The 20804-nt window shown below is 42.6% G+C and overlaps 2 protein-coding genes across 3 annotated transcripts in view; both read right to left on the reverse strand.

Annotated features, from left to right (window-relative positions):
• The window catches only part of TEK (TEK receptor tyrosine kinase), a 104606-nt gene extending 90316 nt beyond the window's left edge, over positions 1-14290 (reverse strand). Inside the window, exons 1-2 of one of the 2 annotated variants that reach the window (XM_061425107.1) lie at positions 13611-14290; positions 12336-12727 (exon numbers count right to left, since the gene is read on the reverse strand). In XM_061425107.1, coding sequence (XP_061281091.1) covers positions 12336-12387 — 52 coding nt within the window. In that variant the 5' untranslated portion in view covers positions 12388-12727; positions 13611-14290. Of the gene's footprint in view, positions 1-12335; positions 13134-13610 lie in introns of those variants that run through there. The other variant, XM_061425108.1, reaches the window with a different exon arrangement.
• A 52-nt stretch (positions 14291-14342) lies between these two features.
• Positions 14343-20804, reverse strand: part of IFT74 (intraflagellar transport 74) — a 123118-nt gene continuing 116656 nt past the window's right edge. The window contains exon 17 of the mRNA XM_061425113.1: positions 14343-14991. Coding sequence (XP_061281097.1) covers positions 14939-14991 — 53 coding nt within the window. The 3' untranslated portion in view covers positions 14343-14938. The remainder of the gene's footprint in view (positions 14992-20804) is intronic.

Raw genomic sequence — 20804 nt, forward strand, 5'->3', positions numbered from 1 at the left:
CCCTCTCTTAACCATGTTTGTAACTTGAATGACCAGCAGATTCCCCACACACAGAAAGGGCTCACTAAATGTTTGCTTGAATGAATGCATATAACTGACCTACTTGTTCCTCCACTTTGGCCACTGCCCACTACTTCGCATGCTGACTGCTGGGCCTTTTTTGAGGAATGCTCAGGGTGCCCAAGGGGTAAACTAGGTCTTAACTGTAATTTATTAATAAATGTCCCCTTTCCAGGTTTCCTAAGAGGAGCAAGAATAGAGTCTAAGTCAGTCCTCTGAGACAGGTTGATCACCAAGAGACTCCCTTCTGCTTAATCCATTAGTATTATTTATGTGCCCAAATTACTTTTCCATTTTTAATCTGAACACACACATAGAGTTCTAAAAAAGTATTGGTTACTTCATTCTTTTAGAGCAGTGTCTCTCAAATTGCATTAATTTAGACAGTATTTTCATGATTTTTGCTGAGTCTACATGAGACTTGTATAATAATTATTCTATTAACCATTCTCTTTAAGTTAATTCATCTTTTTTTTCTTAGCCTCATATAATGCCAAAATACTCATGAAAGTACATGATTGTTATGATATATACACACATATGGACTTTACAGGTGGCTCAGTGGTAAAGAATCCACCTGCCAAGCAGGAGACTTGGGTTCAACCTGGGTCGGGAAGGTCTCCTGGAGAAGGAAATGGCAACCCACTCCAGTATTCTTGCCTAAGAAATTCCACAGACAGAAGAAGCTACAGTCCATAGAGTCACAAAGAGTCATACACAACTTAGCAACTACACAACATCTATACACACATATACCTATATACACATATTAATTTCATAATTAAAAATGCTCTGTTTAAATTGCATCACATAAAATCATCTTTCAGGCCAGAAATAGTGTATCTAGGACACTTGGGGAAGCACTGGTCAGAACACTGAATCCGATGCAAAACTGTTATTAAAGCATTTTTCTTGCAGCCAGGATACTATATTTGGTGCAGAGAATGCTAATGTGTCATTCAGCCCGTAGCCTAGTGGGAAAACCATCAAGTACACTGTAAATTGCGATTTAATATTCTAAGTTCTATGTCAGGGACAAACGCAAGGGTGCCTGTATCCAACACCTCTTGGAGACCAATGCAAATCTTTCCCATTCCCACTTTAGCTCCAATGCTTCTGCAATCACTTCTGAGCAGGCCTCCATCAGCTTTGAGCAGATGGAACCTCAAAGTAGCTCACTCAGAGCCTGTGGGAGGATCTCACACTTCCTCCCCTGGGACTTTCTGGCACAACAGCGCAGGACCCCAGTAACTTATCAGCTTCTTGCGTCTACATGAGCCTGGAACAAAGGGAAGGAAAGCAAAGTATGAAGGCCCAGAGCTACATTTCATGAGGCTCCTTAGAAGGTGTGGAGCACCAGCATTTGGGGCTTCTCTGGGGGCTCAGATGGTAAAGAATCCACCTGCAATGCAGGAGACCCAGGTTCAATCCCTTGGTCAGGAAGATGCCCTGGAGGAGGGCATGGCTACCCACTCCAGTATTCTTGCCTGGAGAATTCCATGGACAGAGAAGCCTGGTGGACTACATGCAGCCCACAGGGTTGCAAAGTGTCAGACTCGACTGAGCAACTAACGTTTCACTTCACCAGGCTTTTGAGTCAGTGGCCAACATGACAGTACATGCTTGTACGCTTCCATTCCCCTAGCCCCTCATTCTTGCTCCCTGGGATCACTTCCCAAATCATCTACCAGGAATGAGCTTAGTCTGAAGTGAGGCACACTGCACTGGGAATTGACAATGCCACGTAAGATTTTCAAGAACGAGGAATTCATAGGTTTGGGATAAATGAGGTGGGAACAATCTAGAGCAAAGCATCCTAGAGACACTTTTCAGTTAGGAGAAAAGTGAGAAAAGAGGAAATTGGGGGCTGGCGGGAGAAAAAATGGGGAGCACCACCTTGCCAGCTGGTAGGGCCATAGAAGGAACTCCCTACCTGACACTCCAGATTTTTAGCCAGAGCCCAAGAACACACAGCTCTAAGGATTTCTCCCCTTGTTCTGAGACAAGGCCAGGCTTAGGACAAAAGGAGGCAGTGGGGTAGTAACTCAACAACAGGGAGTTACCTCAAGGAAAGGTGGGGAGCTCCATCTGGCATAGAATGAATTGCCTACCCTCATGGATAGAGATGTGCTTTGAAAAGATGGACATTAAGTGACATAAGTGCCTCTAGCTTTGTTTATAAGTCAAAAAGAACATCAGATTTTTACTGAGTGCTCGTTATATACCCACACCATACAGTGTATATTTAAAGTAGTATCTTTTAAAATCTTCCCCTTGAACTATGTGAATTTATCACAATCAACTCTGGAAAATTCTGAAAGAGATGGGAATACCAGACCACCTGACCTGCCTCTTGAGAAATCTGTATGCAAGTCAGGAAGCAACAGTTAGAACTGGACATGGAACAACAGACTGGTTCCAAATAGGAAAAGGAGTACATCAAGGCTGTATATTGTCACCCTGCTTATTTAACTTACATGCAGAGAACATCATGAGAAATGCTGGACTGGATGAAGCACAAGCTGGAATCAAGATTGCAGGGAGAGATATCAATAACCTCAGATATGCAGATGACACCACCCTTATGGCAGAAAGTGAAGAAGAACTAAAGAGCCTCTTGATGAAAGTGAGAGAAGAGAGTGAAAAAGTTGGCTTAAAGTTCAACATTTAGAAAACTAAGATCATGGCATTCAGTCCCATCACTTCATGGCAAATAGAAGGAGAACTAGTGGAAACAGTGGCTAACTTTATTCTTCTGGGCTCCAAAATCATTGCAGATGGTGATTGCAGAAATTAAAAGACACTTACTCCTTGGAAGAAAAGTTATGACCAACCTAGACAGCATATTAAAAAGCAGAGACATTACTTTGCCAACAAAGGTCCGTCTAGTTAAGGCTATGGTTTTTCCAGTAGTCACGTATGGATGTGAGAGTTGGACTATAAAGAAAGCTGAGCGCTGGAGAATTGATGCTTTTGAACTGTGGTGTTGGAGAAGACTCTTGAGAGTCCCTTGGACTGCAAGGAGATCCAAGCAGTCCATCCTAAAGGGAATCAGTCCTGAATATTCATTGGAAGGACTGATACTAAAGCTGAAACTCCAGTATTTTGGCCACGTGATGCGAAGAGCTCACTCATTTGAAAAGACCCTGATGCTAAGAAAGATTGAAGGTGGGAGGAGAAGGGAATGACAGAGGATGAAATGGTTGGATGGCATCACCAACTCAGTGGACATGAGTTTTAGTAAACTCTGGGAGTTGGTGATAGACAAGGAGGCTGGCATGCTGCAGTCCATGGGGTCACAAAGAGTCAGACATGACTGAGCAACTGAACTGATACTGATACTGAATAAGTGGCGCTAGTGGCAAAGAACCCACTCATCAATGCAGGAGATGCAAGAGACATGGGTTTGATCCATGGGTCAGGAAGATCCCCTGGAGGAGGAAATTGCAACCCACTCCAGTATTCTTGCCTAGAAAGCCCCGTGGACAGAGGAGCCTGGCAGACTACAGTCCATGGGGTCACAAAGAGTTGGACATGACTGACCACAAAGCATGTGAATAAGTACTGTAAGCAGTACTGTTATGAGTCTCATTTTCTGTGAACCAGCTTGAGGTGACCATGAAACACTAGTTGGAAGACAGCACAGTGAAGTGTTTTAAAAAGCCCAGAGTTTGGGTTCAGGTCATTCTGAGTTTAACTCTTGCCTCCATCAATCCTACTGAGATCATGTGGTCACTCAGGACTACTCATTTTCGAGAGACAGAGAACAACTCAAAATAGCACAAGAAAAGAAATGTAGCTGGCTCACATAACTGGAAGGGGCTGGGATAGGCCTCTGATCTAGAGCTCAGATAATTCTGGACTGCCTGTCTGGGCTGTGTTCTGTTCCTGCCCTCATTCTGTTCTACCAAAGACTAGCTTCCTTGAAGCACCCAAGGAAGCTGATGGCTCCAAGTGAAGAGTGTCCTCACTGAAGAAAGAGAACATCTTGCTCAAAAATTCCCAGAGGACAGTCCATGTGGCCCTATTGGGTCATACATCCTCCATCTGAACCAACCACTGTCATCAGACTGACAGTACACGGATCAGTGATTGGCAGTCCCATCACTGGAGGGAACGCTTGGTGGCTTTTGAAAAACAGGAATGCTGGGCAGTCCCAGATAATGAATGTCCACAATAGTTTAACCTTAGTGAAGTCACTAACATTTTGTGAGCCTCAGTTTCACCATCTATATTAAACAAACAAATAATAATACCAATTGTATGAGATTATTGTAAGATATTAAAAGTCATATTAAACTCTTGGCACATGATGACATTCAGCCTATGGTAGTCATTTTTGTTATTCCTGGTCCTGTTGTTGTTTTACGGTTGTTTTTTTGACAAGGGGATGGGAATTCGAGGGCCATCTCAGATTCCCAGATGTCTACAGGACTTCTGTCCCTGGGGTGGAGTCCCCTTTGGCTCTGGAGCCAGACGCCTTGCACAACCCAGGCTCCATGTGCCAAGGTTAAGCTGGTTCACCATCTGACGGCCGTGGAGCAGCGAGTGCCTCCCCGGCCCCAGCAATGTCAATACTGCCTTCCTGACTCCGCCTATTGTATCTGGAGGAAAGTGGCCGGGCATTGTCTTCTAGTGCTCCCCCCAGGAAGCATGATATCACCCTCTAACAAAAGCGGGAAAGCTGACAGATCTGCTGAGATGGGTGTGCCTGCTACACACACCTCACTGGTCAAGTCCTGGGCAGGGGGCTGTGACCAGCAGGGAACAAACAGCAGCCGCCCACGTGTCCCTCTGCTGGCTGCCTGATGGGCTCCCGTGGCTCATCTTTAGGTTTTTTCTCCCTCTGTCTGTTAAGTGTGCCTACCATGTTAGACATGGCACCTCTAGGCAGTGGGAACGCACTCCCACTAATCAACAGCTTTGTTAAAAAGGGTCAGGACTCTGCCCGTCTGGCAGGTTCATGTGACCACACCTGTCCCTGTGGCCTTTGGGAAGGAACAAGGGAGAAGGGTGGTCAGAGTCCCGGAGTGACAAAAGGAGGCAACGGGGGAGGGATGTAGAGGAAAGCAGGCAAGTCTTGATCTAAAAAAGCATTCTGCACATGTGACGAGAATTAAGGAATGGTCTGACTAGACTGGTGGGAATTGGGTTATCAGTTTAAAATTCCAGAACTAAGGGAGGCAACTTTAGACGTTCCCCTTCCTGAAGGCTGGGAGAGATGCCAGCTGACCCTCCGCCATCCCTCCCAGCTCCGGCTCAGCTGTGCTGTCAGTGCAGCTGGCTCTCTGTGAAACAACACACCTGCAGTCTGGTGCCCCCAGGCCAAGCGCGGATGCTGTCACCCTGCTGCCCCATCTTATCGTCCCCTTCTTTAAACTCTCTCCTTCTTGGCCACAGCAACGCCAATTCTCTGAAATCCCAGGAAAGGAATCTGTCTGGGTTGGCCTCTCCTGCCAGCTCCTTGACTGCTTCTTCACGGAACCCTAGGCTATCTCCTCCTTCTCTTCTCTTCTCTTCACTTAAATCTCAGTATGTGTCCATGTCCAGGACCTTACTTACTATACACAAAGATTCCTCTGTCTCAGTCCCTTGCCCAGTTCTCTTCTGAGTTTCAGACCCAGATAGCCCAGTTTTGCTAAATATCCACCATTAACATGGAAACTCAAAATCAACACGTGCAAAATAATTGTTTGTTTCTTGCCAGCCTGTCATCAACCAGGTTCCTTCTGTCATGTTTCCCAGCACAGTGAATGGCAGCACCATCACCCAAACCAGAAGCCTGGAGCAATGTTTATTCACCACCTTCTCTTCCCACAACCTCCAATAAATAACCTATCACCAGTCCCTACAGTTTCACCGCCTAAACACTTTCAATTCCCCTCTTCATCCGGGCCTTCCTGCCTGGAGAATTGAGAAGCCAAACTGGTCCAGGCCTAAATCTCTGCCGTGTCAATACATGCTCCACACTCTTACCAGAGTGAATTTTCCAAGACGTAAATCAGATACACTAGAACAAACACCACACTAAATTTCCACATGTACAGAAAAGAGGTACAGATGACTTAATATGGCCAATGAGGCCCTTCCTGACCTGAACCCAACCTTAATTCACCACCTCCTCCCTACATTCTAGCCTTACTCAACTTCCCTGAGCTTGCCCTGCTGTTTCACACTCTGTGCTCCTTCTGATGGGAAATTCTTTCTTCCCTTTTCCTTTTTATCTACTTTGTTTTAAAATCATTTGGCCATGAGTAACTCATAACTACATCAGCCATAATATGGGGCAATATTCATTATTATTTAGGAGTTCTGGGAAAGTGAGGAAAATCTAACCTACAGATTATTTTCAATATTAAATTATATTCATATAAATTTAGCAATGAAGTTAGCATTATATGTTTTTAGTCACTTATGTTTAATTTGGATTTTAGAATTGCATTTTTTAAATTACTGAATCCAATAAGTATTTTTACAGCTCTTGAAAAGCTAGATTTTTATATACCCCTGATGCTGGGGAAGATTGAGGGCAGGAGGAGAAGGGGGTGACAGAGGATGAGATGGTTGGATGGCATCACCGACTCAATGGACGTGAGTATGGGCAAACTTCAGGAGATAGTGAAGGACACGGAAGCCTGGCATGCTGCAGTTCATGGGGTTGCAAAGAGTCAGATATGACTTTACTGAAAAACAACAATAATTATAGTATTTATCATAGCATCTTATAATTTATTCTCCTATATTTATCTTTCCTACCAAAAAGTGAGTTTAGCAAGGGGAAAAAAAATGATTCATCCTTTTTTCTGCATTCCTGGTATCCAATACAATACTTGGTACAAAGTAAGTCCTCAATGTGTCTTCACTGACTGAAATGATAGTTGAGTGAATGAATGAATATGGGCAGGCAATAACTCAATAAATATCTATTAAATAAAAACTATGCATATCTTTAAAGTAATATTCAGCAATCATACAATACATAGTATTAGGTAAAGCTCTTGTTAAACCCACTTTCATGAGTATACCTTTCATGTTTCACACCTGAGAGAAGAAAGGGACTTTCTTTTGACCTTATTTACATCAGATATTTAACATAAGCCAACGTTTTAAGATATGAGTGATTACTACTTTCAATACATATATGAAATTGATTATTACTGTTATTATTATTTCAATGTTTAAAAACCCTTCGTATAACAACAAACGCTTTCTCTCTTTTTTTCAGGTCTGCTGTGGCATACCAAAAGTTTCTTACTGTGGCATATTAAACTCCAAGCACTACGGAGAATAGTAAAGAAACAATACCTCTAACAAAGATGTTAGAGGTTAACTGGGCTAAATCCACGTGCCCAGAGTTCAAAGACACAGCCTGTGTGGTAAGGGAACTCAGAATTAGGAGAAGAACATCATGAAGAATTGGCCTAGGCAAACTGAGTTGAATTTTGTTTGCAGAGCAAGCATAGAGGATGTCTTTTCCAAATGGATAGAACAGCATGAACAAGAGCCAAGAGGAAAATATACATCATTCGTGGAGAAGGACGTGGCTGAAGTGGAACAGCCATGAATGGGATAGGTGAGAGAAAGCACCAGAAAACAGGCCGTGTTCTGGCTTCGTACTGGGAGAGACCGGTACGAAATTTGAGGAACCAGCTAATGTTGAGGGGTTTTTAGAAGGAGACTGCTTCTATGAGTAGTAAGTGACCCCCCTCCACCTGGAAAAGATTAGACCGCTCTTAAACAAGCACAGCGGTCCTCAGAGCAACAATTCTCTTTCAATTATACTAGCTTCACTTGCTAAGACAGTTCTTACTGGCTGACTAATGCATATGCATTATCACACTTGATGTTTATAATGACTCTAGGGGTCAAAAGTATTCTCAACTGTAAAAGATGAGAAAACTGTGTATTAGAGCAGTCAAATAACTGGTCCATGGTCACCCAATTTGAGCTTAACTCCAGGTGTGTAAGAGAGTCCCTGTTGGCTCAGTAGTAAATAAACTGCCTGCTAATGCAGGAGACCTGGGCTTGATCTCTGGGCTAGGAATATCCCCTGGAGAAGGAAATGGCAACCCACTGCAGTGTTCTTGCCTGGGAAATCTCATGGACAGAGGAGCCTGGTAGACTACAGTCCATGGGGTCACAAGAGAGTTGGGCATGACTTAGTGACTAAACAACAACAACCAGGTGTGTAACCTCACAATCCATACTCCAGATTCCTTCTCCTGCCTTCTTGATGAGCTCCACCTCAGTCTCAGAGCAGTGGCTTCAAAAAGTCATCACAGCCCAAGGGCATGTGCTTTTTCTTCTCCTATGCCAAGTTGATTGAGTTACAATTTAGTGTAAAGTGAGTGTAGCTGGGTCCACATTCAGAAAACACACCCAGTTTGATTTCAGTGGGCAAAGATCTTGGTGGCTCTTCGGAACCCTTATCTACCTCCTAAGTGATCAATGAGAAGCCACTGATAGTGAAATGAAAAGGATCCTCTTTTCACATTCCTAAAATCTATCCATCATCCAACCTGATCCCTCCTCAGAGTGGGAACTCACTCCTCAGGGGGACGGTGATCCGGCTTTTAGAAAGTTTCTATCAATAAAGTCAAACTATCTTTTGTGCAGGTCCCTCAGCCCCTGCATCCCAGACCTGGAGAAATACAGCATCAATCTATGGTGTCATCTAAATGGAAACCCATGAAAATACAGCTCCTTCATCTCTTCTCTCCTGACTATATGTGCTCATATGACAAAGTGTCTAAAGCACTTTTCCTTCTGCCTGTCTACTCTGTTTGCTGTCAAATTTCTTAGTGTCACCAGTGTTTAATGGGTATGCTTTGAGCAGTAGATTGAAGCAATTGCCATCTCTAAGTCAGATCTTATATTTTTACTAAGCAAACAGTTCACAGACACGTATTACCATTTTAGCAAGTAAAGGACGTGTTGGCTCCTGTAAATTTTGTGTATCACCAAAACTTAGATGTCACCCATAGAGCTCTCAACACACCAGATCTCTTTGACACTGAACATAATCTATTTATTGAACCCCAATGCAAACTCCAGTACTTTGGCCACCTCATGCGAAGAGTTGACTCATTGGAAAAGACTCTGATGCTGGGAGGGATTGGGGGAAGGAGGAGAAGGGGACGACAGAGGATGAGATGGCTTGGATGGCATCACTGACTCAATGGACGTGAGTCTCAGTGAACTCCGGGAGTTGGTGATGGACAGGGAGGCCTGGTGTGCTGTGATTCATGGGGTCGCGAAGAGTTGGACACGACTGAACCACTGAACTGAACTGAATGCGTAACTTGACATTTATCTATTTTGAAGTGGTATCTTCTGGCTTTGTTTCAGCTTAGACAAATCTGAGTTGTGATTCTGTGCTCTAACCAACAAACCATCTATAGGGAATGAATTGGTGACACAATCACACACATTTTTTTAGGAATAAAGTTCCAGGAGATGAATTGATAATGTCAGAAAAACCTGGAGCTCACCCATCTGAATCCCTCGAGAATATATAGTATAGTCTTCCGAGATGAACTGGACAAGTCCTTCTCTCCAGGAGAGATGTTTTAAAAGAACCAAACTCTCGAAGGAAGTTCTCACAGGGTAGGACTGAAAGGGAGAGGCTCAGAACTCCCAAAGACAGTGATTAGGAGAGAATCTGGGGAGAGGGCAAAGCACCTCCCTCTGAGAATAATTTCCAGGTGTGTCTCTGATCCTAGCTTCCACACCTCCACCCTTGATTACTCAGGCTTGCTACTAGCCTTCTAAGACCAACCCCAATCAAGAGGTTCCATCTGTGACCACTTCCCTGACCTTAGAACTGAATCTCCTCCGCCACTCCAGAAAAGATACTCACTATCTCTGAACCCAGGTTGTTACTCAGAATGTCAAATGAGACAGGAAAGAGGCAAGACGACATGCTATAGAGACTTTCCATTGGATCATGTTGATCACAGAGGACATATTATGATAAAGCAGAGAGAGTGATTTGTTTTATTGCTGTTCTTTCTATCCAATGCTTTACAGAGAGCAGCCTGGTTTGGTGAGAATGGGAGAGAAGGGGAAATCTAGTATGTTTCTGAGAACTTGTTTGTAAGCTGGTATTGGCCATGATCCTCCATTGGGAGGGAAATCTACCAGAATCTAGGTGGATTTGATAAAAGTCTTCTAAAAATTACATACATCCTCTTATGCATTAGCATCTACCACCCAGAGTCACCTTCACTGAGGCAAATGTGACATTCTTTTAGTTCTATCTGTTCAGAAGTAGGGAATGAGGAACAACTCACTGAACTAGAGAGAGAAGTCTGTAAGTCATGAGCCCCTTGCTCCATTACTGTAGTCCACCAGTGGAGTTTGGATGGAAGAATGGGATCCTATGCCTGTAGACATAATCATACTGGATTCTTGCTGTTGCAACTCTCAAGCCTTCAGTGTTCATATTCATGGAGGCTTAGATGGAAAATGTAAGTTAGGATTTAGCACAGCAGATCTACTCCAGAAACCCACGTTACTGGTGTTAACCTTCATTTTCAACAAGAGCATGGAACCCCTCTCCTTGAGTCTCAGCCTGCTGAAGTTAGCACTGTACTTTCAAGAAACCTAAGGTTTAGACACAGAGCAACTGTTTTGCCACATAATTTTTTTGCATATGTGTTTGTTTAAAAGTACTTTAAAACAAAACTGGGGTATAGTTGCTTTACAATGTTGTGTTAATTTCTGCTTTGTTTGATTTTACAACAGGTTTTCTAAGTCTATATTGCAAAGTGCCATAACATAATCACTATGGGGGGAAAAAAATTAAAACAGAGAGTGTGTGTGTCTTTGTGTGTGTGTGTATGTATAGTAGTTAACCTAAAGAAGTATTTCAGAGCCACTATATACCCCTGGTCTTTGCATTACTATAATCCCTGATAAAGAAGCAGTTCCAGATTTCAAGGTCACTGATAGATGTCACACAGAAAAAAAGCAAATTGAGAATGGAATTATGACAATTATTTGGCTTAAACATGCATATTGTTGGAGAAATCAACATTATTTCCACATGAATATAAACACTTTCTACATAAATACTGAAACTATCTCAGATAATCTTTCATTTCCCAGCAGTTTGTGTTACTCAGTCTTAAAATATTACTATATCAATATATTGATTACTGACAACAAACTGAAGAGCTATAAACTACTTTCCATACAATTCTGTTATATTATTGGATTAATTTCTGAATAGTTAATAATATTGGAAACATGAAAAATATAAAATAGTATAGCAGATACTTAGTAGAATTTGATCCAAGTATACCTAACATAGTCCACATCATTAAGTTCAGTAAAATTTCCCAAATTCATTTCCTATATCAATTCTATTTTCATTATAATAATTCTAATGCTTTCAAACTGAAGGGGAGAGATTGATGGCCATTACACTGTGATCTGTATTTCGTGATTTGACAGCACTTTCATAGGTATCCCACAGGGTAAGTGAAGTGGGAGCCACGCCGCCATCTAGAGAATCTGAGCACCAAACACCTTAAGTCTATACTCAGGCCAATCATTCCTTAAACCCACAATAGGTTTCAATACACTCCTGAGGCCAGTGATCTGGGTAATTGCCTAAACTTTCATTTCACTGGGCCAGTGAAGACTACAAATCACTATATGCCAAATAGTTTTTGAAATAAAACACAAATTATATAACCCTTCTCTCCCTGACCCCATCTATAGTAAAAAAACCCCAAAAAGCCTAGCATTTGACCACTTTGAATAAAATAGGATGCAAATATGAAACCTTTATAGAAAAGCATTTTTGTTCTCATTTTTAAAATGACACTCTGTACAGTGCCTTAAGTGGGTCCCCATCACTCTCAGCATAAATTTGACTTTTTTTCAGTGACTGAAGATTTCCTCTGAAGCAGGTAAAACCAGGTTTCTTCTTTTTTTGTATCGAATAAGGAAACAAGCTAGAATGAGGAGCAGTAAAATAATGTCCCACAGTAAATATGTCTCTTCAAATAAAGTGACCTGGTCAGTCCCCACAGCATCTGTGGTGACACAGGGGGCAATAATCCAGAAGGGAAACTAGAAAAATCAGTTCACACCACAAGGACTTTCCAGGTGAATCCTTCCATTTACTGAATGGAGATTCACAGAGAAACAGTCCGTGACACAGCTGCCCCTTGTTCACCAGCAATAAGCGTTGGTGAGAGAGCCCAGAGTCACGGTTAAAAAAAACTTAAAAAAAAAATAATAATAATAATAAAGCCAAACCTTACCAGAAAGGAGCAAGCTGACTCCGCAGAGAACTAAGCCGGCTAAAGAATCCATGCTTCCCCAAATCTCTCCATCCAGTTTCCGCGGACATGCATGAGGTCCCAAGGATCCTTTCAAACACCCAGAGGTTTGTGACTTTCCATTCGCCTGTCCTCCTAGGTCTTGTTTACAAGTCAGAGGCAAGAAGGAACAGCACAGAAGCGGGCAGTCCCAGTCTAATTTCTGTCTGAGCACAGGGAGTTTTAAGTTCCTTTTTCCTGTTTCCTTTGTAGATTAGGATGGGAAAGGCTGTATCTTAAAGGCGTTTGGTATCAGCAGGGCTGGGGGCATGGTAAGACCTGTCCATCTTGCAATTCATCAAAACACTTATCTATGGCTGCTGCTGCTGCTGCTGCTGCAGGGGTAGAGGAATTTTAGTTGGAAGTGTGGGTCCTGGTCAGCACTTTCAGAAACAATAGGGGTATCCTCTCTGAGGCGGGAAACTGAGAATAACAAGCCCTCCACCTATGTATGGTATGTGCTGATGACCGGCCCTTCTCAGCCCTCTAACAGCTCTCACGGGTCTACTTGGGAGCCCTGACAGAAGGGGCTTTGGGTGTGGGGAGCAGTTTTGGCTTTTGTTTTTTTGTTTTAACCCCACGTGGTTTGAATGGGGAAAAGACGTTTTCGTGCTGAGAGAACACAACCCCCCGCCCAAAACAATTAATATGGGTTAATTAACAGTGAGGTCAATGCTCAATGTGGCCACAGAGACCAGAGTCCAAAATTGTTAGCCTGTTTTCTTTTACACAGATGGCTTCTTTTTTGGCCAAGAGCCCGAAGATATCTATGCTACTGGCTACCGCATTTATTTTTTTATTAACAACTCATCTGGAGATGATCTAATTTCTTAAAGAACTGGCAGAGAAGGATTTCAGTAATAACTAGGAGGGATTTCATGGTTACTGGCCAACTTACTTTCAGAAACAAATTATACACAAGATTTTTAAAATAACCTGTGTAAAAACCAAATAGTGTAAGTTTTAGGTGGGGATAAATAGTTTAAGATTTAGGTGGGGATAAAAATATTATTTATAAGAGCAGAGGGAGTACATAGACCAAAAAGAAAATAACCACTAGGATAACCATATCTACAATAAGTTCAGAGACCCTAAATTTATGCAGATGACAATATCACAAAAATACTAATTCTGAAATTAGCACGGAAAGCCCATACCTTAGTCATCACCTTGCCTTTATGCCCTAGGAAAGAGGTCTCTGCTCTTTTTCCTACTCACCACAGGAAACGGCAGATGCTGCTAGTCTTGCCTGATTTCTGTCTTGGGTTTTATCACCTCAGTGATGATCTTGAGAATCGATTGATGTTTCCAGGCAGCTAAGGTAGAGAAGCTCAGGCTGTGTTTTCAATAGACCTGGGTTCAAACACTGGCTCAGCCATGTGTAACCTGAGACAAGTTACTGAAACTTTGAGTCAGTTTCAGTAGCTGTAAAATAGCTGTAAAATAGCAATAATATCTCCATCAAGGGGAATTTTTGAGAGGATTAAATGTTTGAAAATACATAGAAACATCCGGCACTGGGTCTAATTCATAGGAGACTTTTGTTAATTGTGTTAACATATTCATTTCCTTTCTTCCTTCCATTCCGTCTCTAAAAGCTTCCTCCAGAAGGCTAGTCTCTACTTCTCTGAGATGGCTTCAAGTCTGGCATCCTAACAAAGCAGTCTAGGAGTCAGGGATTCTGGGTACTAATCCCAGGTCTGCCATGATCTGCCTGTGAGGCCTTGGACCATTCACTTCCCCATCTGTAGGCCTCGGTTTCCTCAACTATGTAAGTGAAGGATTTAGACTGGATATGACTAATTCCCCTTCTGATGGTAACACCTCATAGTCTCAATGACTAAACTGTCCCACTCAGCATCTCCATGCTGATTCCTGCTGCTGCTGCTGCATCACTTTAGTCGTGTCCGACTCTGTGCGACCCCATAGACGGCAGCCCATCAGGCTCCCCGTCCCTGGGATTCTCCAGGCAAGAACACTGGAGTGGGTTGCCATTTCCTTCTCCATTGCATGAAAGTGAAAAGTGAAAGTGAAGTTGCTCAGTCGTGTCCGACTCCTAGCGACCCCAGGGACTGCAGCCTACCAGGCTCCTCCGTCCATGGGATTTTCTAGGCAAAAGTACTGGAGTGGGGTGCCATTGCCTTCTCTGACGCTGATTCCTAGGTCCTTTCATCTGAGCAGTTCAGAGATGCTAACTGTATCTTTGTCACTGTGAAAACTTAAGGGGTGGGAGGGTCACAAAAGTGATTTAAGCACATGGTATCTGAGACTTTGTGAGGCCCACTGGCCCAAAGCCATATGGAGCAGCAGTGGAAGGAAGGCCTTGGAAACAAACAGATCCCAGCGCACCTTCCCCCCCAGGCAAAGCTTCCCCTGTTTGTGCTTGATGGGCACACAAGGAAGCTGTCACTGCTCTTGCTCCTTCCTGTTTGCTGGTTCTTGAGGGCTGAAGGTGTTGCTTGTGTCCTTACCTGGGCTGCCTGCCTCTGATCAGCTTCATCCTTCCCCATCATCTAGAAGGACCTCCTCTTACCTAGCGCTGCCAGTCATGTTCTTTCCTCCATTATCTGGAATGGGTGACTCATTTTCACTCTTCTCTCTATAATCCAGAAATGTCACTCAGTTTATTTTTTCATTATGCAAAGGAACTATGTAGTTTAATTTCATCTTCCAGGATACAGAAATATTATTGCATGTAATCCTTTTCTCTGTTGTCCAGAATATTGATCCCATATAATAAGCAAGCTGGGTTTCTTGAGTCTATGATTATACAGCTAGTTAAAATGTGAAGCAACTTTTCTCTGGGATGTCTGAACCTTTGGTGTGTAAATTCCAGGTATAAAGTGAAGATAACTTGTGAACAAAAGTTCCCAGACATGCTCTGACCCAGTTTTCTGCCTTACTGGTCTTAGAACATGGCGAACCAATTGAGGAACAAGAGTATGAGCTTCACTACCAAGTGTGGGGCCAATAGGTCAGCAAAGCTGATTGGCAACAGGTTGGGAAGTTGCAAAACTGGATGGCATGCCAGAATTTCCAAGGGAAGGGAGAGGCCATTTCCATGTCTGGACAGGACTTTCCCCAATACATAACGTATTAAGGAAATACCACATACTTGGACATGGCCACAACCCTTCTCTTGAAAGCTGGCTGTGGCCATCATCGGGGTATCTCCATACCCTGAGGAGCCTTGCTGGGGACCAGCTGGGTCAGCTCTCTATCCTTCAGCAGTTCCACCCACCCAGAAATGTTGAAATGCTCTTCTCATTCTGGCCTGATTAATACCTAGTTATCTTCTGGGTCTCAGTTCAGAAAGGTCTTCCCTGACCTGTTCAATCTGAATCAGGTCTCCCCTGTTATTCCTTCCCACCATCCTCTCCTTTTTTTTCACAGTACTAATCACAATTGGTAATCATGTACTTGTGTCTTCTTTTTAATGTCTCTTTTCCCCTCAGCTGACTGATACCTTCATGAGGCAGGAAACATACCTAATTGATTCCCCACTGAATTCCTAGATCTGAGCACAGTGCCTGGTAAGTCATAGTAGGTCTTGAATAGTTCATTAAGTAATGAACTAACACATGAATGAAAAGACTCCCATCATTGTTTATATACTCATACCTTGAAAAGTCTTTGGAGTCAGGCAACCCTAGATTGCAAATTTAACTCATATCTCTGAATCTCAGATTCCTCATCTTTAAAATGGAAGCAAATAATGTCTAATTCATGAGGTAACATATACATAGTATCTGCCACAAGTACATATTTAATAAGGGCTTTCTATAAGTTTCTTCTCCATCCGCAACCACCACACCACCCCTGGACTGCAATATAGAGTTATCTGCAATGAGGAAGCAAGATCCAACAAAGGCTAAGTAACCTCAGCACCTGTGGGTAGCAGAGGGAGTATTAGAGTACTAGCAAAGGGAGTATTAGAATCCTGGTCTCTTGGTTTCCAATTTTTTTGCAAAGTTTCATATATGGCTCTCTTTCTCACAGTTCATCTGTAGACCACAATGTGCAAAAAAGTAGATAAAGAGAAATGTAGCCAACGTCACAAACACCAACCCAGGTGTTTAGGAAAGAAATCAGGCCTTAGGAAAGAATTTGAAACTTGACAGGTAATGGAAAAGTTTGATGACACTGATAAATGCAGACATTTAAATTTTTTATTTATTTATTTTTGGCTGTTGCGGGTCTTCCTTGTCATGCGGGCTTTTCTCTAGTTGTGGAGAGCAATGGCTACCCTCTAGTTGCTGTGCACTGCCTCCTCAGTGGGGTGGCTTTTCTTACTGCAGAGCACAGGCTCCAGGGAAGCTGGGCTTCAGTCGTTGTGGCTCCTGCACTCTAGAACACAGGTTCAGTAGTTGTGGTGCCTGGGCTTAGTTGATCCACAGCATGTGCGATCTTCCCAGATCAGGGATCAAACCAATGTCTCCTGCATTGGCAGGCAGCTTCTTTACCACTGAGCCACCAGGGAATCCCAAATGTAGACATTTATCACTGTGCTTCCAAAATAGCAGGAAATAATATCAGAGTCTGTGGGCACCCCACTGCCATGCTCTAGGGAAGGGAAAGGGACTTCCTCACTGGTCAAGCTGGCTATGTGTGAGTTTTCTAGACACGGTTATAGCAGAACAAGAGAGAAAACCAAACTAATACACAAGCAAGGAAAATAAGCAAAGAAATGAGGCACTTGGCTGATGTTTCATTTTCTCACCTCTCCTTTTTATACTTAATATGTGAAAAAACATCTACAGAAAACAGTAAAAGTCTTTGAGATGGATTAACAAAACTAGCAATGGATAAATTAAAAATGTGATGAGGTATGGGAAATAACTTACACAATGTTCCTACTGTGTTAGTACTGCATGTCTAGAGGCCACTATCACAAATATGTAGCGAAAGTCTTAGATGCATATTCTCTGGCCCAAAAGGTCCACTCTTACAATATAATGCAAGCCCAAAGCAAATTTGTGCCCCAACATTTATGTCTGAAGTATTGTTGATAATAATAAAAATCTGAGGCTTCCTTGGTGGTCTAGTGGTTAAGAAACTGCAATGCCAATGCAGGGGACACGGGTTCGATCTCTGGTCCGGGAAGATTCCACATTCTGCGAAACAACTAAGCCTGTGTACCACAACTACTGAGCCTGCGCTCTAGAGCCCACGCTCGGCAGCAAGAGAAGCCACCGCAATGAGAAGCCCGCACACAACTAGAGAATATCCCACACTCAATAGAGAATGTCCATACACAGTAATGAAGACCCAGTGCAGCCACAAATAAACTGTTAAAAAATATCAAAACCTGGAAGTATTCTAAGCAGCCAAAAAAATGGATTTTTTAATATAAATTATGGTAAGCAATGAAATACCAGGCAAATGTCAAAATGTTGTGATGGAAGCATACTGACATGGAAACATTAAAGGATGCTTATGGTATATTATGGGCTTCCCTTATGGATCAGCTGGTAAAGAATCTGCCTGCAATGCGGGAGACCTGGGTTTGATTCTTGGTTTTGATCCCTGTGTTGGGAAGATCCCCTGGAGAAGGGAAAGGCTACCCACTCTAGTATTCTGGCCTGGAGAATTCCATGGACTGTATAGTCCATGGGGTTGCAGAGAGTGGAACACAACTGAGCAACTTTCACTTTCACTTTCACGGTGTATTTGGGAGAAAAAAACAGTTCAGACAGCATGAAATTTACACACATGCATACACTCTCTATACATGTATATTTATCTATCATACATTTATATATACACACACATATATAAAATACACAGCAAAATGTTAAAAGTTACTATTTCTGGATTATTGAAAACCTGATCTTTATTTTCTTTATAATTTTCTATACTTTCAGCTTTAAAGAACTAATGAATCTATATGCACAAATGAATACAATTGGGGGAAAATCCTTGAGACAGTTGACCCAGGGCAGTAGGATGCACCTTAAGACATCCACTGGCAAATACGCAACAGAATGCAGGTGAACTTCAGCCTGTGGGAGGTGAGCAGAGTGGACTGTCAGCTTCCCGCAGTGCAGCCCTGGCATTCTGCCTTTTGCAGGGCTGTGGGCACTGAAGCACCACAGCCATCACATCAGGCTTCTCAAGGACTTTTCTGAACTCTCTTTGTGAACCCACTGTACCTAGCAGTGGCTAGCAGAAAAGGAACGGTCATCAACAATTCAGTCTTGGTCTTCAGCCCAGACACCACAGTTAAAGTGGCAACACCCACTTTGGTCTGGAGCAGAGTTGATGGCCATGGAAAATACCTGACCCTCTCGGAACCCCATTTACTCTAAATCTTTTTTTTTAGCATCTAAATGGCAAGCGCTGTGCTAATTGTTGTAGGAAGAGACACAGATATAGACGATGTGGTCTCTGCTTTTGAAGCTCACAATTACATAATCCCAGCATAGTGACAATGCCTCAAAACAGGAAAAGTTAAATAAAAATTAGACATTGTGTGGTTAAATACTGAAGGGTGGTACTGGCAGTAAAAGTTGTCCTAGTCTGTTTGGGATCCTTTAGCCCTCAAGGCACTAATTCTCATGCCTTTTTTTTCTTCTCCTGATATTTCCTTGGCACACGTGGCATCTTTCTGGATAGACTACAAGCCCCTTAGGCAGGGCCTCAGCTCTTTTAATGTGCACTTGAAAAGAATATGTATTCTACTGGTGGCTGGGGTGTTCCAAAAACTACACTTAGGTCCAGTTGGTTCATAATGTTGTTTAGGTCCTCTCCATCCCCACTCATTTATTTTCTACCTGTTACACTAGTTTCTGAAAGCAGAGGGTTAAAGGTTCCAACTATAATTATGGATTTGTATTCATGCTTTCAATTCCATCAATTTTTCTTCATATATTTTAAAGGTTGTTAGTTTCATTCATATTTAAGATTGTTATGTGTCTTTGTAAATTGACTCACTTATCTTTCATTAATATCTATCTTTATCTCTGATAATATTTCTTGTTCTGCTGCTGCTGCGAAGTCGCTTCAGTCACGTCCGACTCTGCAACTTGTTCTGAAGTCTTCTTTAATAATGTGGTAACTTTTGAAATGATCACAGCAGACTTATTCTCTGGTCTTCACAGTTACTTATTTACCCATAGCTCTACCCCAAAAGGGCCATATAGAAGGAAATCTTGAATTATGTACTGAAACCTGAAGTGTTTACCAGGTGAACCATAACAGTGGCAGGGAGGAGGGCAAAACAGGCGATTCTGACAAATGGGCCAGTAGCCTGAGCCAAACACGAAGATATGAAATAGTATACCATGTTGGTGTTGTTCAGTTGCTAAGTCATGTCCAACTCTTTGCGACCCCATGGACTATAGCCACCAGGTTTCCCTGTCTTTCACTATCTTCTGGAGTTCGCTCAGGCTCATGTCACTGAGTCGATGATGCCATCCAATCATCTCATCCTCTGTTGCCTCTTTCTCCTCTTGCCCTCAATCTTTCCCAGCATCAGGGTCTTTTCCAATGAGTCAACTCTTCACATCAGGTGGCCCAAGTATTAGAGCTTCAGCTTCACGTCAGTCCTTCCCATGAATATTCAGGGTTGTTTTCCTTTAGGATTGACTGATTTGATCTCCTTGCAGTCCCAGGCACTCTCAAGAGTCTTTTCCAGCACCACATTTCAAAAGCATCAATTCTTCAACGCTCAGCCTTCTTTATGGTCCAACACTCACATCCATATATGACTAATGGAAAAACCACTGCTTTGATCATAGAGATCTTTGTTGGCAAAGTTGTATCTCTGCTTCTTAATATGCTGTCTAAGTTTGTCATAGCTTTTCTTCCAAGGAGCAAGTGTCTTTTAATTTTATGGCTGCAGTCACCATCTGCAGTGATTTTGGAGCCCAAGAAAATAAAGTCTGTCATTGTTTCCATTTTTTCCCCATCTATTTGCCATGAAGTGATGGGACCAGATGCCATGATCTTAATTTTTTGAATGTTGAGTTTTAAGTCAGCTTTTTTTTACTCTCCTCTTTCACTTTCATCAAGAGGCTCTTTATTCATACTCAGCTTTCTGCCATAAGGGTGGTGTCATCTGCATATCTGAGGTTGCTGATATTTCTCCCTGAAATCATGATTCCAGCTTGAGCTTCATCCACCTGGGCATTTCACATGATATAATGTGCATATAAGTTAAATATGCAGGGTGACAATATATAGCCTTGACATACTCCTTTCCCAATTTGGAACCAGTCTGTTGTTCTAAGTCCAGTCCTAACCGTTGCTTCTTTACCTGCATACAGGTTTCTCATGAGGCAGGTAACGTGACATGGTATTCCCATCTCTTTAAGAAGATTTTACACAGTTTGTTGTGATCCACCCAGTCAAAGGCTTTAGCGTAGTCAATGAAGCAGAAGTAGACATTTTTCTGGAATTCTCTTGCTTTTT

Source organism: Bos javanicus, chromosome 8, assembly GCF_032452875.1.
Source record: "Bos javanicus breed banteng chromosome 8, ARS-OSU_banteng_1.0, whole genome shotgun sequence".
In the NCBI taxonomy this organism is placed as follows: domain Eukaryota; kingdom Metazoa; phylum Chordata; class Mammalia; order Artiodactyla; family Bovidae; genus Bos; species Bos javanicus.